This window comes from Ornithorhynchus anatinus, chromosome 6 (genome assembly GCF_004115215.2).
Source record: "Ornithorhynchus anatinus isolate Pmale09 chromosome 6, mOrnAna1.pri.v4, whole genome shotgun sequence".
Taxonomy (NCBI): domain Eukaryota; kingdom Metazoa; phylum Chordata; class Mammalia; order Monotremata; family Ornithorhynchidae; genus Ornithorhynchus; species Ornithorhynchus anatinus.
This window is the reverse complement of record NC_041733.1, coordinates 22,433,377-22,449,082: the sequence shown is the minus strand read 5'-3', so window position 1 is coordinate 22,449,082 and position 15,706 is coordinate 22,433,377. Positions and strand designations below refer to the sequence as shown.

The following is a 15,706-nucleotide window of genomic DNA, read 5'->3' as shown; positions in this document are numbered from 1 at the left end:
GCATGGAGTGGCTGGAGTATGGGCTCGAGAGTCTGAAGGTCATGGGTTCTAATCCCAGCTCTGCTCCTTGTTTGGGGGGTGACCTTGTTTAAATCACTTCTCTGTGCGTCAGTTACCGCATCTGTAAAATGGGGGTTGAGACTGTGAGCCCCACGTGGGACAGGGACTGGTCCAACCTGATCCGCTTGTCTTCACCCCTGCGCATAGTCCATTGCCTGGCGCATAGTTAAGTGCTTAACAAATATTATCATTATTATTATTATTAAAGCACTCGACACCTTGTCTTCTCCTACCTCACCTCGCTACTCTCCAACTACAACCCAGCCTGCACGCTTCACTCCTCTAATACCAACCTTCTCACCGAGCTTCCATCTCGCCTGTCTCGCCGCCGACCCCTCGCTCACATCCTGCCTCTGGCCTGGAACATCCTCCCTCCTCAAATCCGACAGATAATTACTCTCTCCCCCTTCTAAGCCTTATTGAAGGCAGATCTCCAAGAGGTCATTCCCAGACTAAGTCACCCTTTTCTCCCAATTCTTTCTGCATCACCTTGACAGCTCCCTTTATTCATTCCCCCTCCCGGCCCCACAGCCCTAATGTTCATATCTGTAATTTTATTTATTTATATTAATATCTGTCTCTCCTTCTAGACTTGTTGTGGGTGGGGAATGTGTTCATTATATTGTACTCTCTCAGGCACTTAGTACAGTCCCCTGTACACTGTGAGGGCTCAATAAATGCAATTGACTGACAGTTAAGCAGACCCATTTTTTGCCCATAATTAGCTTCCAGTCAGAGTCAGTCAAACATGTTTGTGTGTGGTGGAGGTGTAGAAGCGTAGCCCCGGACAGGTACATAAGAGCACAGGTAACAGCAACAAATACTTTTAATTTCAGTGATCCAAGTGAGTACCAGCGTGTAGTCGAAGTGCCTGAGGTCAAATGAGATCAATCTGAGAAGATTTCATGGAGAAGGAGCAGCATTGTCTAGTGGAAAGAGCAGGGGCCTGGGACTAAGAGGACCTGGGATTCTACTCCTGGCCCTCTGTCACTCACCTACTGTGCGACCTTGGGCAAGTCATTTAACTTTTCTAGGCCTCAGTTACATTATCTGTAAATTGGGCATTAAATCCTATCCGCCCCCCTACTAAAACTGTGAGCCTCAATTTGGGAAAGGGACTGTGTCCAACCTGATTAACTTGTATCTACCCCGGTGTGAAGAACAGTGTTTGGCACATAAGAGGCACTTACCAAGCACCAAAAAAACAAAAAGGGCTTGGAAGCAGGGAGGGACCGTGTGGGGTGAAAAGAAGTAAGTGTGGGGAGCAGCCTGGCTTAGTGCATAGAGCACGGGCCTGGGAGTCAGAAGGACCTGAGTTCTAATCCTGGCTCTGCCACCTGTCTGTTGTGTGACCTTGGGCAAGTCACTTAACTTCTCTGGGTCTCAGTTCCCTCATCTGTAAAATGGGGCTTAAGAATGCGAGCCCCATGTGGGACAGGGACGGTGTCCAACCTGATTAATTATACTTACCCCAGCACTCAGAACAGTGCTTGGCACATAGTAATGCTTAATGAGTACCATTAAAAAGTAATGAATACATGGTGTGTGTAATGACTCAAAGTGTATGAGTGGAATGATGTGAGATTTCTTTATCTGGGGTCAAGACCACAAGCACAGGAGTTTTTCTCCACTGTGGGTGAGAGGGAGGAAGCAGTTTTGTGTTTTTGTTTTTTAATGGTACTTGTTAAGTGCTTACTACTTGTCTATTTGTCAGGCACTGTACTAAGCACTGGGGTAGCTACAGTGTAATCAGCCTGGACACAGTCCCTTTCCCACATAGGACTCACAGTCTTAATTCCCATTTTGCAAACGAGGTAACTGAGGCACAGAGAGGTTAGAACTAACTCTTTATCTTCCCTCACGAACCCTCCCTAATTTTTCCATCGTTGTAGACAGCACCAACATCCTTCCTGTCTCTCAAGCCCATAACCTCGGTGTTATTCTAGACTCTTCTCTCTCATTCAACCCACATATTCAATCTATCACTACATTCTGTCGATCCCATCTTCACAACATTGCTAAAATCCTCCCTTTCCTCTCCGTCCAAAATGCTACCAGTTTAATCCAAGTACTTATCCTATCCAGGCTTGATAGCCTGGATATCAGCCTCCTTGCTGACCTCCTTGCCTCTTGTCTCTCCTAACTCCAATCCATGCTTCACTCTGCTGCCCTGATCATTTTATACAAAACTGTTCGGTCCATGTTTTTCTGCTCTTCAAGGACCTCCATTGATTTTCCATCCACCACCACATCAAACAGAAATGCCTTACCATCTGCTTTAAAACACTCCATCACCTTGCTCCCTTCTACCTCACCTGGCTACTCTCCTATTACATACCAGCCCAAACCCAACACTCCTCTAATGCCAATGCACTGTACCTCCATCTCCTGTGTCGGCCCAGCGACCTCTCACCCACAGCTTACCTCTGGCCTGGAACGCCCTTCCACTTCAAATTCGACAGACAATTACTCTCCCTCATCTTCAAAGCCTTATTAAAGGCACATCTCCTCCAGGAGGTCTTCCCAGACTGATCCCTCATTTCCTCTTTCCCCACTCCCTTCTGCATCGCCCCAATTTGCTCCTTTTATTCACTCCTCCCTCAGTCCCACAGCGCTTATGCACGTATCGTAATTTGTTTACTTATATTCATGTGCCTCCCCTTCTAGACTGTGAGCTTGCTGTGGGCAGAGAATGTGTCTACCAACTCTGTTATAATGTGCTCTCCCAAGTGCTTAGTGGAGTGCTCTGCTCGATAAATGCAATTGATTGATAGCCTGATTGACTGAATGACTTACTCCAGATCACTCAGCAGGACAGTTGGTTTTGAGGTTAGGATAGGGAGAGTAGCCAGGGCTGCTGGAAGGGAAGGAGCCCTGGGCTGGGGATATGGAGCAAAAATGGGGGTGGGGAGTGAAGTGGGGGACAGGGGGTTTTGCTTCTGGAAGCTGCAGTTTACACTCACCCTCTCTCCCTCACCACTGAACAGCTCCTGCGGCTTCTGGACCACCTCCAGGAGACTATCTCCGTTGCTTAGTGCAGTGCCCGGCACAGAGTAAGAGCCTAACAAATGTCATCCAAAAAAAAAAAAAAATCCTGGCTTTACTGTTCTATTTGGTAATAATGGGTGGGGCCTGAGGACCTAAAATCCAAATGTTGGGGACAGTGAAATGGGCCAGGAAGGCCCTTTGGGGTAGGGGCAGGGAAAGGAGGGTGCAGCATAGCCTAATGGAAAGAGCATAGGGCTGACAGCACAGTACCTGGTGTATAGCAAGCACTTCATAAATGCAATTTATTTAAAAAAAGTTCTCATGGAATCATTAGCTGTGAACCTTCTCCATGGTTTGTTTATCTTTTTCTATTTAATTGTGAACTTAGAAGTGGACACCAGGCTCCAATCAGGCCCTGACAGATGCAGACTTTTTTTAAAAAATGATATTTGTTAAGCCCTTTGTGCCAGGCACTGTACCAAGCACTGGGATAGATAGATAGAAGCTAATCAGGTCGGACACAGTCCGTGTCCCACATGGGGCTCACAGTCATATCTCTGTTTGCCAGATGAGGTGACTGAAGAACCAAAAAATTAAGTGATTTGCCCAAGGTCACAGAGCAGACAAGTGGCAGAGGTAGGATTAGAACCAAGCTCCTTCTGACATCCAGGACTGTGCTTTATTCACTAGGCCCTGCTGCTTATCTTCACAGAACTTCCATGCTATATTCTTACTGATGCCTCCCAGCCTCACTCATCAACCTAGAATTAGTGCCGTGTTGCTGATTCATGATAAATTTATCGTCCACTCAATTTCTACTTCTTCTGTTCCCATTCATAATTACTCTCTAACCTGCCTGGATCTGCTCAGTTATATTTGATGGTAGGGCAGAGTTAGTGTGTCTTGCTTATATAGTATTCTCTCAAGTGCTTTATTTTGAACAGTGGTTTGACTTGGCAAGTACCCTAAACAACTGGGGGGGCGGGGAGGGTATTACCTTATTGAACTTTATTCTGTTGGTTTCCAAATATTTCTCCAATGTACCAAAGCCATTTTATCCTTCAAGGAGTTTCCTACGCTCCATAAATACCTTCTCTTGAGTGACTCCCGCTCTCTTCCCCCTTCTCCACACTGAATCATCTCCTCACTCCTCAAAAACCTCCAATGGCTGCCCATTCCTTCTGCACCACGCAGAAACACTTGACCTTTGGCTTTAAGGCTCTCCATCAGCTCTCTTCTTCCTACTTAGCCACTCTCTTCTCCCACTCCATCCCAGCTTCTTCTTCTGCTTCCTTCCTCTCTACATTGCTGTACATTGTACATTGTACATCTGTACATTGCTCTGCTCTCTCCTGCCTGGAAATCCTTCTCCCGTCACATCTGACAGATCCCTTCTTGGAAACCCCTCTGAACTCCCCCCCCAAACTCCCACACACCTTCCCCATTCCAAAGAGCTACAGGATTCTGGTAGAAGAGCCAAGCCCTGCCCTGGGTGGCTTCTCATTCTGTCCAGGGGATCCAAGCCAGGCTTCCTGTCCTCCTGGTGTGTTGGCTCCAAAACTAAATAATTGTGGTATTTTTTAAGCACTCACTATGTGCCAAGTACTGTAATAAACATTGGGGTGCATAGAATTAATTGTATTTCAATAAATTGTATTTATTGAGCACTTACTGTGTGCAGAGCACTGTACTCTTAGAAAAGTGCATTGCAACAGACACATTTCGCTGTCCATGACGAGCTTCAGTCTAGCGGGGGAGGCAGATTAAAATAAAAAAATGATAGATACATAAGTGCTGTAGTGCTGAGGGGGGATGAGTAATAATAATAATGTTGGTATTTGTTAAGTGCTTACTATGTGCCAAACGCTGTTCTAAGCGCTGGGGAAGATACAAGGTAATTAGGTTGTCCCCTGTGGGGCTCACAGTCTTCATCCCCATTTTACAGATGAGGTAACTGAGGTACAGAGAAGTGATTTGTCCAGGGTCATAAAGGGAGCAAGACAGGGCGATGGGGAAGGGAGTGGAAGAAAAGGGAAAGAGGGCTGAGACATGGAAGTAGATCCCATAGTTCTAATCCCAGCTCCGCCGCTTGTCAGCTGTGTGACTTTGGGCAGGTCGCTTAACTTCTCTGGGCCTCAGTTAGCTCATCTGTAAAATGGGGATGAAGACTGTGAGCCCCACGTGGGACAATGGGACAACCTGACCACCTTGTGTCCCCCCAGCGCTTAGAACAGTGGTTTGCACCTAGTAAGCGCTTAACAAATACAATCGTTATTATTATTGTCTCCAAAACTGTGGCGGGGTGGGGTGCTGAGAGGGGAGTCTGCCTCCTCTTTCTCGTCAGCATCGAAGGCTGGCTGGGCGCCTCTCTAGTCCTCTCTACTGGGGTCCCCCTCCGACCAGGGCCTGTTGGATCTCAGGACCAGGAGAAAGTCTATCAAAAGTCTATCATTATCTTCATGTTCAAGAATAGTTTTGTAGGCCCTACATCTGCAAGGCAGTGCACTGGGAATGGTGCATTGTGCACGGGGCTCTGAAACGACTCCAAACTGGAGAATCGGGGGGCAGTGGACGGGGCCGTGCTGATTAGGGTCCCTGCCAGGGGAGAAGACCCTGCCCGGACGATCCGCAGCCCCAGAGGGGGGAGAAGGGGGTGGTGAGAGACGGTATTGTGTGCATATGTGTACACTCCCTTTCATTCATTCATCCAATCGTATTTATTGAGCGCTTCCTATGTGCACAGCACTGTACCAGGCGCTTGGAATGGACAGTTCGGCCACAGATAGACCATCCCTGCCCAGTAACGGGCTCACAGTCGAAACGGGGGAGACAGCAGAACAAAACAAGCAGTCTGGCGACAAAACAAGTAGTCTGGCTTCAGACTATACATAGCAAACATGGAAGTTTAAAGAGCTCGTTAGAAATGCAATGATAAAAAAGCAAATGGGTGCAGCGTCTGGTCTACATTCGACCTTATGTGATCTACTGGGAGGCGCTTTTGCATGGTTCCCATATGGTCTAGCGGTTAGGATTCCTGGTTTTCACCCAGGCGGCCCGGGTTCGACTCCCGGTATGGGAAACCTTAGTGTTTTGGGGATTGTGGAGCTGTGGCCCGTCGGGGAGTTGGTGGGGCGTCGTCCCTTCATCCTTTTAGGAGAGAGCAGAGGGAAGGAGAGAGCCGAGCCCGGCTTCCCCTCTGGGCGAGGTGGGACTCAGAGCGGGAAAGGGTTAAAGCGGCCGCCCGCTCCCGGCCGTGACCGCCAGGGGGCGCGCCGCCCCCCGCTCTGGCGCCGCGGAGGGCTCGGGCGGCGGCGCGCGCGCGCTCGGCCCTCCCGAGTGGCCCAGCGGTTCCGAACCCGCCCGGTCCCTCCTCGCCGCTCCCGGTTCGAGTCCCGCGGGGGGAGCGTCGCGCAACAAGCGCCGCGTGACGTGGCCGCCTCGCTTTCTTCCGTGCGAATGTCCGTTTACCGCTTTTTCTAGCAGAGGGAGACTGTGGGAGAGCGGGTTCTAAGGCAAATACCACAATTATTATTCTTCGTAAGCTCTTCGTGGATGCAATAAATCTGTTCCAACCGGTAGGAGGCAGTGAAGAGACAGGTCCCCACCACACTGATGTAGACGTCGCTGAGAAGGGTGTTTTTAGCGCTCCCATATGGTCTAGCGGTTAGGATTCCTGGTTTTCACCCAGGCGGCCCGGGTTCGACTCCCGGTATGGGAACGGTTGTACCTTTTTTAAACTTTAGCCACCGGACCTTTCCTCCGTTCCTACCTCCGAGTTTATTTGTTCTTAAAGTTGCTTGATTTCAGACTAGTGACTTAAAATCAGGAAGTCCCCGGAATAGGAAGATTCCGTTACGACAAAAGAGCGACAAGCCCGATTGCATTGATTACTTAGCACCTCGTGAGCGCTCAACGGACACCATCGATCGATTGACTGATTGAGGGGACTGGAAGCTCGTCGTGGACGGGGGATGAGTGTGTTTATTGTTGTATTTTACTCTCCCAAGCGCTTAGTGTAGTGCTCTGCACACAGTAAATCGCTCAATAAATACAATTAGTGAATCAGTGTGAAGACTGCGAGCTCGTTGTGGGCAGGGATTGTCACTGCTTACTGTAGTGAACTTTCCCAAGCGCTTAGGACAGTGCTCTGCAAAGAATAAGTGCCTAATAAATGATGGAATGAATGGATAAACCGTTGCGGCCTTCCCATCGTGGCACCCAAACACTGACCTGCTCTGAATATGCAAGGCTACTGATGCCTGTTTACTTGTTTTGATGTCCGTCTCCCCCCATTCTAGACTGTGAGGCCTTTGTTGGGTAAGGATTGTTTCTATTTGTTGCTGATCCCTTTCTCCCCCCGCAGCCCCGGCAGCCCCGGCAGCAGACCCTTTCATGTCTTTCCCATATGGTCTAGCGGTTAGGATTCCTGGTTTTCACCCAGGCGGCCCGGGTTCGACTCCCGGTATGGGAAGAGGGCTCATTTTCCTTTTGTCACCCTGGAGAACTAGTGGATCAGCTCGGGAGGCCTGGACGCTCACATCTCCCTCCGTAATGGCGGCCCGGGTGTCGTGGACCCTTTTGGCTGAGCGCGAGTAACAAAATGGGATGGCAAGGAGAAGCGGTCGGAAAATGCGGAGTCAAGAGGTAACAGAGGATTCCCCTCCCCCCAAAAAATCTCACCTTTCCCATACCGGGAGTCGAACCCGGGCCGCCTGGGTGAAAACCAGGAATCCTAACCGCTAGACCATATGGGAGGGCTGTACAGAGAGGGCTCAGAAATGCCACACCAGCCACTTCGGCGGCGTCTTGCAATGTCTTTTAGTGCCTCCTAGTGGTTGAAACCACGTTCCTGCATCTCACCCGAAACCTAGAACCATTTTCCATTTCTCCGCCCCGTCCAGCCAACCGTCGACCATTAGGTATGGTTTTTATTAAGCGCCTACTATGTGCCAAGCACTGAGCTGAAACTTGGGGCAGTGACTGTGGGTAAGTCACTTCACTTCCTCTGTGCCTCAGTGACCCCATCTGTAAAATGGGGATTAACTGTGAGCCTCACGTGGGACAACCCGAGGACCCTGGATCTCCCCCAGCGCTTAGAACAGTGCTCTGCACATAGTAAGCGCTTAACAAACACCTACATTATTATTATCGGACCGGAACCGTTTGCACCCAAATGCGTAGCGTGAATCGCCGTTCCGAAATCTCTTTTTCAGGTGGCTCTTGTTGCGCGACGCTCCCCCGCCGGGACTCGAACCGGGAGCGGCGCAGAGTGACCGGGCGGGGTCGGAACCGCTGGGCCACGCGGGAGGACCGAGCGCGCGCGCGCCGCCGCCCGAGCCCTCCGCGGCGCCGGCGGGGGGTGTCGCCCCCTGGCGGCCACGTGCGGGAGCGGGCGGCCGCATTAACCCTTTCCCGCTCGGCGAGAACCCCTGACTCATTCATTCATTCAATAGTATTTATTGAGCGCTTACAATGTGCAGAGCATTGTACTAAGCGCTTGGAATGGACAAATCGGTAACAGAGACAGTCCCTGCCCTATCGGGGGAGACGGACAGACAAAAACAATGGCAATAAATAGAATCAAGGGGAAGAACATCTCATTAAAACAATAGCAGATAAATAGAATCGAGTGCCTAGTGGCAAGAGGCTTGGGAGGCAGAGGTCGGGGGTTCTGATTGCGATTCCACCCCTCAAAAGGCCTGGACGCATTTGGAGTTCAGATAACCCACTTGTCTGCTGAGTGACCTTGGGCAACTTCTCTGTGCCTCAGTTCCCTCATCTGTACAATGGGGATTGAGACTGTGAGCCCCACGTGGGACCACCTGATTACCTTGTATTTACCTCAGCGCTTAGAACAGTGCTTGGCACATAGTAAGCGCTTAATAAATGCCATAATAATAATAATGCCCCTGGCCCCTCCTCTGTCCCATTTGGGCGAAGCCGCACTCTGGCACACCGCTTACAGAAAACTGGCCTGCACCGGACTCCGCTCGTGGCCATTCCCTGTCCTCTTCCCCCGGGCTTCAGGCAGTGGCAGAGATTTCTCAACCCGGCGTGGGCAGGGATCTCTCTTTATTGCTTTCCAAGCGCTCAGTACAGTGCTCTGCACACAGGAAGAGCTCAATAGGCACGATGGAATGAACAACTAATGGAGAAGTCGGGGTCGGAGGAGGAAGGGCGATTTGACTGTAAGCCCGTCAAAGGGCAGGGAATGTCTCTGTTACCGATTTGACCATTCCAAGCGCTTAGTACAGTGCTCGGCACATAGTAAGCGCTCAATAAATACTATTGAATGAATGAATGAACTAGGCCATGCTGCTCTTCCTCGGGGCCGGGGGCGCTGCCCCGTAGATTGCTCGCCTAAAAGGATGGGCGGAAGACCCACCCTAAGGGCCGTAGTTTGGGGGGGGGGGTCCCCAAAATAAGGATGGGGGGGGGGTCTTCCCATACCGGGAGTCGAACCCGGGCCGCCTGGGTGAAAACCAGGAATCCTAACCGCTAGACCATATGGGAGCCACGGGGAGGCGCTGCTCCGCATCCCTTCACCAGCCTCGCCAGACCGCATGTTGGGTAGTGCGCCTGCGCCGAAGCGCGCGCGCGGGGGCGGGAGGTCCGGGCGCGCGCGCGCCCACGTGCCCCCGCGCGCGCCCTATTCCCGGGCCTGCAAGGCAGGGGATTTTTCCCTTTGCGCCGGTCCCGTCTCTGCTCCTCAACCCGATTCCCATCAGCTTCCCGCCCTTTCCCTCCCCACCTGCTCGTCTTTGAGGTCATGGCCCAGCCTCGACACTCTGGATTTGTTTTTTTTTTTCACACCCTTGCCCCCCCACCCCCAATCTTGGTTGCCCTTGGCAGTGTGCCCGCACCCTTGCCCTTCTCAATGCTAACCACCCGCTTGTTACATCGGCCCCCTCCGGAACCCAATCCGGGCACTGATTGATTGAAGAGTGATGAGGAGGAGTATTGATGAGGAGGAGTATTGATGAGGAGGAGTGGGCAGGCTTCCGAGCTCCAGGAGTCCAGGAAGTCTGCTCCCGGCCAGGACCTTCTGACCTGGTTTGGGATTCTGGTACCTTTGAGTCAGCACCGGGCTCAGACCAGTTTCGGGGAAGGTGAGAGACACGAAAGACAAGCAGGGAGACCATCTGCCCTAGCAGGACGGATACTTCATACATACTCCATACCTACATATTTCACAGTTGACCGCACTGCATTTCCCCTTGGACTCTCCCGTCTCCAGTTGACTTACGGCTTATACCTTTCCCCCTTCATGGAACTCTCCCCCTCAAGTCTACTGAACCACCTCTCTCCCCAGCGTCCACGCCCTTGGAAGAAGCCACCCCAAATCCCTGGGCCTTCTCGTCTCCTCGGCCACCCGAGCGCTCAGGCGTTGATCTGTTATATATGTCCACCTGTTGTCCGTGTGCGGTTTGTGTCAGCCCGTGTCCTCCATCAAACTGTAAACCACATGAGATCCGGAACCTTAGGTGTACTTTTATTTTACATTGCTGTGACTTGTCTGTCACTTTTTGAGAGCTTCCTCTCCATTTTAACACCGGGCCCCCCTCTGCGAACAGCTTAGGACAGACGGTCTTTGCAAACCACTTGGGACTTAACACCGGTGCAACCTCGAAATGGCCAGAAGGCTGCTGCCATCATCCTAGGTCTCTTTGATTCCTCCTCTCAAAATACCTGGAAACATTTGGACTTCAGCTAACTGGACCTGCACCCGCAGTGGAGGTGGGGGTGGGGGGAACGACTACGATACCACATGCCCTGCCCCCTCCCTACAACAGCACCCCCAGTGAGTGGGCCATCAATACTTCCACCTTTGGTGCTCTGCACACAGCAGGCACTTAATAAATGTTAATGACGATGACGGTAGCTCATTTACCCTTCATATCTGTGTTCAGACATCTACGTGCCTGCCTCTTCAGCCTAATAACCTCAAATGGGTCCGCTCCCTGTTCGGTGACTCTCCCTTTTCGGCTGGCGAGCTGAGTCAGATACAGACAGGTGGGATTCAGGGAACATCTGTGTTTAGTGAGGTGGGAGGGATGGCGCAGGAGGCTTGGGCCGTAAGGAGTTTCCAGTCTGGCCCCTTAATAATGTTGGTATTTGTTAAGCCCTTCCCCACCTCCCGGATCCTCTGGAAAAGTTTTCAGGGGCTTTTAGATGTCAACGCGCCCTGCAACTGCCGCTTCTCCTGGTGCAGGGTGCGGAAGCGGGCTCGGCCCTTCTCAATGCTGTTCTGCAGGGTGGCGATATCCCCGGCCAGCAGGATTCCTGTGGGGAGAGAGAGCAGAAAGGGTAGGGAGTCTGAAGCCATTGCAAGAGCACGTCCCAAATCTGTGCTAAGAGGTGGGTGGTCTGGCTTGTTGGTCTGCCCTCCTCCCTTCTCTTTCAGAGGAGGTCCAGGGCCTCAACCTCCCTCCTCCCAGCTGGAGCTGCGATGCCCCCGTCCTGCTATGGCAGATGGTCTCCCCGCTCGGCTTTCGTGTCTCTCACCTTCCCTGAAGGTGCTCTGAGCCTGGCGCAGACTCTGAGGTACCAGAATCCCAAACCAGGTCAGAGGGTCCTGGCGGGGAGCAGACTTCTTGGACTCCTGGGGCCCGGGAGCCTTCGGACTGGATGGGGGGGTCGTGGCCGCAGACGGGGCCGTTCCCTCCGGTCGCCCCTTGCGTTGACGCAGAGCTGGGGAAGGAAGAAGGACGGGTCGGAGTCAGGGGGGCCCATGGGCCTCGGTTGGGAAGTTAGGGAAGGGAGGAGGAGGAGGAGGAGTGGCAAGGCTGGGTGAAGGATGAGAAACAAGGGCCAGAGGGGACCAAAAGGTCAGTTCAGTCGTAAGCCTAGAGAGGGGGAAGAGGTTGGGCTTCCAGGGTTGACCCTGCCCCGAATTCCTGGCCACTGCTGCCCATCCTGGTCAGCCAACTGCACAACCCAGAGTAGCTCTTGGTGCATCCCTTCCACACTGCAGCACTGACTAGTCTGTACCATCCCTTTCTCCTTCTCCCTTCTGTGAATTGTTTTCGTGCTCTACCAGGCTGAGAGCTCCTCGAAATAGCTTCTCACGCTACTGTCCTCTTCCGAGTGGACATTTAGTACAAAGTATAAGTACTTTAGTACATTGCTCTGTACGGAGTAGGTGCTCGATAATACTATTGATGGATGAACCTGTCTCACCAACCCCCCAGCCTGGTTGTTCTTCTTCCTACGGGCCCAGTCAACGCCCCTCCCCGCTGTCCCCCCGGTCTCCTTTGGAACATACCTTGTTCCTGGGGCCCAATTTCCTCTGGAGGAGGAAGGTCGGTCCTCGGTGGCTCTGGGCTATGAGACGATCTGGTCACCACCTGGAATTCCTGCTCTCCGTCCTCGGTGACACTGGGTAGATGGGGGAAGTGAAAAGCGCAGGTTAGCCACTCCCCAAAAACAGAGGAACCCCTCTCCAGCCGGATCCTCGTCCTCCTTCCAACCCATCCCCCTCAGGCCGAAGACACTAGCAAAGGCACACTCTTCTTAGACCAAGGAGCTGGGACCGGTGGGTCAGATAAAGGGAATTCACAGAGAATCCAGAGACAGTTGGGAGAAGGCTATGACTGAGTGCTGGGAGACGAGACACTAAGGCTCTGGGGCTCGCTGCTTTTCATTTACTCAGGTCAGGGAGAGATCCAAAGCGGCTAACCCTCCCGGTGCCCCCTACCCTCCTCAGGAAAACAGATCCCCGAAGTCTCACCTGATGCTGACGTGGAGAAGCGGGGTCATCTGGTGTCCGTACTGCAGAGTGGAGACTGACTTATTGCCCATGGCATAGCGGGCCTTAGAGAGGGAGAACCAGCCCTGGGAAGGAGAAAAACGGGGGAGGCGTGGTCAGGGGGTACACACATCCACCTTGCATCCCCTAAATCACCCCAGAATTGTAAACGCATAAATGCTGGGGCTGGAGGGCAGGATTCCCGAGTTTTGTTTGTGACAAATAGAATTCTAGATAGAATCATAGATATATACACATCATTAATAAAATAGAGTAATAAATAATAGACACAAATATACACAAGTGCTGTGGGGAGGAGAAGGGGGTAGAGCAGAGGGAGGGAGTAGGGGCGTGAGAAGCAGCGTGGCTTAGTGGAAAGAGCCCGGGCTTGGGAGTTGGAGGTTGGGGGTTCATTCATTCATTCATTCAATAATTTATTGAGCGCTTACTATGTGCAGAGCACTGTACTAAGCGCTTGGAATGGACAATTCAGCAACAGATAGAGACAATCCCTGCCTGATAACGGGCTCACAGTCTAAACAGGGGAGACGGACGGATAGCAAAGCAAAAGGGAACTAAACAAAAACAAGACATCATCAAGATAACTAGAAGCAAGGAGATCTACACCTCATTAACAAAATAAATAGAGTAATAATATATACAAAAGAGCACAGTAATGAGGGGAGGGGGAGGAGCAGAGGGAAAGGGGGCTCAGCTGAGGGGAGGGGAAGAGGGAGGAGCAGAGAGGGCGGAGGGGGAGCAGAGGGAAAAGGGGAAGCTCAGTCTGGGAAGGCCTCTCGGAGGAGGTGAGCTCTCAGTAGGGCCTTGAAGAGGGGAAGAGAATTAGTTTGGCGGAGGTGAGGAGGGAAGGCGTTCCAGGACAGCGGGAGGACGTGGGCCGGGGGTCGACGGCGGGATAGGCGAGAATGGGGGATGGTGAGGTGAGCGGCAGAGGAGCGGAGTGCGCAGGGTGGGCAGTGGAAAGAGAGAAGGGAGGTGAGGTAGGGGGCAAGGGGATGGAGAGCCTTGAAGCCAAAAGTGAGGAGGTTTTGTTTCGTGCAGAGGTTGATAGGCAACCACTGCAGGTTTTGAGGTTTTTGAGACATGCCCAGAGCATTTCTGTAGGAAGATGATCCGGGCAGCGGAATGAAGAATAGACTGGAACGAGGAGAGACAGGAGGGTGATCAGAGAGGAGGCTGACACCATAATCCAGATGGGGTTCTACTCCCGCTCCCGGTTCTGCCACTTGTTTGCTGCCTGACTTTGGGCAAATGAAGCAGCGTGGGTCAGTGGAAAGAGCCTGGGCTTGGGAGTGAGAGGTCATGGGTTCGAATTCCGGCTCTGCCACTTGTCAGCTGTGTGGGTAAGTCACTTCACTTCTCTGGGCCTCAGTTTCTCATCTGTAAGATGGGGATGAAGACTGTGAGCCTCCCGTGGGACAACCTGATGACCCTGTATCTACCCCAGCACTCAGAACAGTGCTCTGCACATAATAAGCGCTTAACAGATACCAACATTATTATTTTAGGAGGGCTCTGAAGTGGAAAGGAATTATTATATTGCTAAGAACTAAGTAGATATTAAGTAGTAGGAGATAGCTGGGGCCGATACTAGGTCATCATCCTGGGGCTCCCAGTCTTCATCCCCATTTGACAGATGAGGTCACTGAGGCCCAGAGAAGTGAAGTGACTTGCCCACAGTCCCACGGCTGACAAGTGGCAGAGTCGGCATTTGAACCCATGACCTCTGACTCCCGAGCCCGGGCTCTTTCCACCGAGCCACGCTGCTTCTCTTGCATCTTAGTTCAGCGCTTGGCACAGTGCCGGGCGCCTAGGAAGCACTTAACAAATCCCATCATCATTAAGGGCTTAGTACAGTGCGCTGCACACAGCAAGCGCTCCAGGCTCTGCCGCTTGTCAGCTGTGTGACTTTGGGCAAGTCACTTCACTTCTCTGGGCCTCAGGGACCTCATCTGTCAAATGGGGATGAGGACTGGGAGTCCCAAGTGGGACCACCTGATGACCCTGTATCTCCCCCAGCGCTTAGAACAGTGCTCGGCACATAGTAAGTGCTTAACAAATACCAACATGATTATTATTATCTTCTCTAGGCCTCAGTGATCTCATCTGGAAAATAGGGATGAAGACTGTGAGCCCCAAGTGGGACCACCTGATGACCCTGTATCTCCCCCAGCGCTTAGAACAGTGCTCCGCACACAGTGCGCGCTTAACAAATACCAACATGATTATTATCTTCTCTGGGCTTCACTGATCTCATCTGGAAAATGGGGATGAAGCCTAGGCGCCCCAACTGGGACAACTGATGACCCTGTATCTCCCCCAGCGCTTAGAACAGTGCTCCGCACATAGTGCGCGCTTAACAAATACCAACATGATGATGATTATCTTCTCCGGGCCTCAGTGACCGCATCTGGAAAATGGGGATGAAGCCGGTGAGCCCCACGGGGGGGGGGGGCACCCGATGACCTTGGCTCCTCCAGCGCTTGGGACGGTGCCTGGCACATAGTAAGCGCTTAACGAATGCCATCGTTATTAGAATTATTATTATAAATCCGGCCGAATGGGGAGGGGAGGATGGGGGCGGCTGGCTTCGGCCCACCTGCTCCACCAGCCCGTTGAAGGCGGCCCTCTTGCCTTGGAGCTCGTCCAGCTCCTCCAGCAGGCGGAACACGAGGCGGTCCAGCTCCTCGCAGACGGTCCGGAGCCGCCGGCGGCGGCACCGCCGCCCCTCCCCCTCCCCCTCCCCGTCCTCCGCCATCCCGTCCCCGCGTCACCGCGCCGCCGCCGTCCCTTCCCACGGGCCACTTCCGCCCCGGCCGTCCGTCATCCGCCCTCGTCCAATCGGCGGCCCCCAAGGCGGGGGCCGCGCCCCACCCGGCCGCCTCATTG

The 15,706-nt window shown here is 52.5% G+C and overlaps 1 protein-coding gene and 5 non-coding genes across 6 annotated transcripts; 3 read left to right on the top strand and 3 right to left on the bottom strand.

The window, feature by feature from the left end:
• Positions 1-6,055: 6,055 nt before the first annotated feature.
• On the top strand, positions 6,056-6,127 carry TRNAE-UUC. Its single transcript has one exon. It is a non-coding gene; the product is annotated as a tRNA-Glu (tRNA).
• A 567-nt stretch (positions 6,128-6,694) lies between these two features.
• Positions 6,695-6,766, top strand: TRNAE-UUC. The gene has a single exon. It is a non-coding gene; the product is annotated as a tRNA-Glu (tRNA).
• Positions 6,767-7,447: 681 nt separating this feature from the next.
• On the top strand, positions 7,448-7,519 carry TRNAE-UUC. The gene has a single exon. It is a non-coding gene; the product is annotated as a tRNA-Glu (tRNA).
• A 211-nt stretch (positions 7,520-7,730) lies between these two features.
• On the bottom strand, positions 7,731-7,802 carry TRNAE-UUC. Its single transcript has one exon. It is a non-coding gene; the product is annotated as a tRNA-Glu (tRNA).
• Positions 7,803-9,489: 1,687 nt separating this feature from the next.
• Positions 9,490-9,561, bottom strand: TRNAE-UUC. Its single transcript has one exon. It is a non-coding gene; the product is annotated as a tRNA-Glu (tRNA).
• Positions 9,562-10,519: 958 nt separating this feature from the next.
• Positions 10,520-15,604, bottom strand: CCDC115 (coiled-coil domain containing 115). Its single transcript, XM_029067920.2, has 5 exons — positions 15,417-15,604; positions 12,779-12,882; positions 12,314-12,426; positions 11,554-11,739; positions 10,520-11,331 (listed from the first exon to the last, which is right to left on the bottom strand). The coding sequence occupies exons 1-5, from the start codon at positions 15,573-15,575 to the stop codon at positions 11,207-11,209; spliced, it is 687 nt and encodes a 228-aa protein (XP_028923753.1). The 5' UTR covers positions 15,576-15,604; the 3' UTR covers positions 10,520-11,206.
• Between the last annotated feature and the right edge of the window lie 102 nt (positions 15,605-15,706).

Excerpts from the sequence above, each read along its gene's own strand:
- CCDC115 (XM_029067920.2), bottom strand. The coding sequence starts at position 15,575 with ATGGCGGAGGACGGGGAGGGGGAGGGGGAGGGGCGGCGGTGCCGCCGC. Across the intron at positions 12,883-15,416 it reads TCAACGGGCTGGTGGAGCAG|GGCTGGTTCTCCCTCTCTAA; the intron begins GTGGGCCGAAGC and ends TCTCCTTCCCAG. Across the intron at positions 11,740-12,313 it reads AATTGGGCCCCAGGAACAAG|CTCTGCGTCAACGCAAGGGG; the intron begins GTATGTTCCAAA and ends TTCCTTCCCCAG.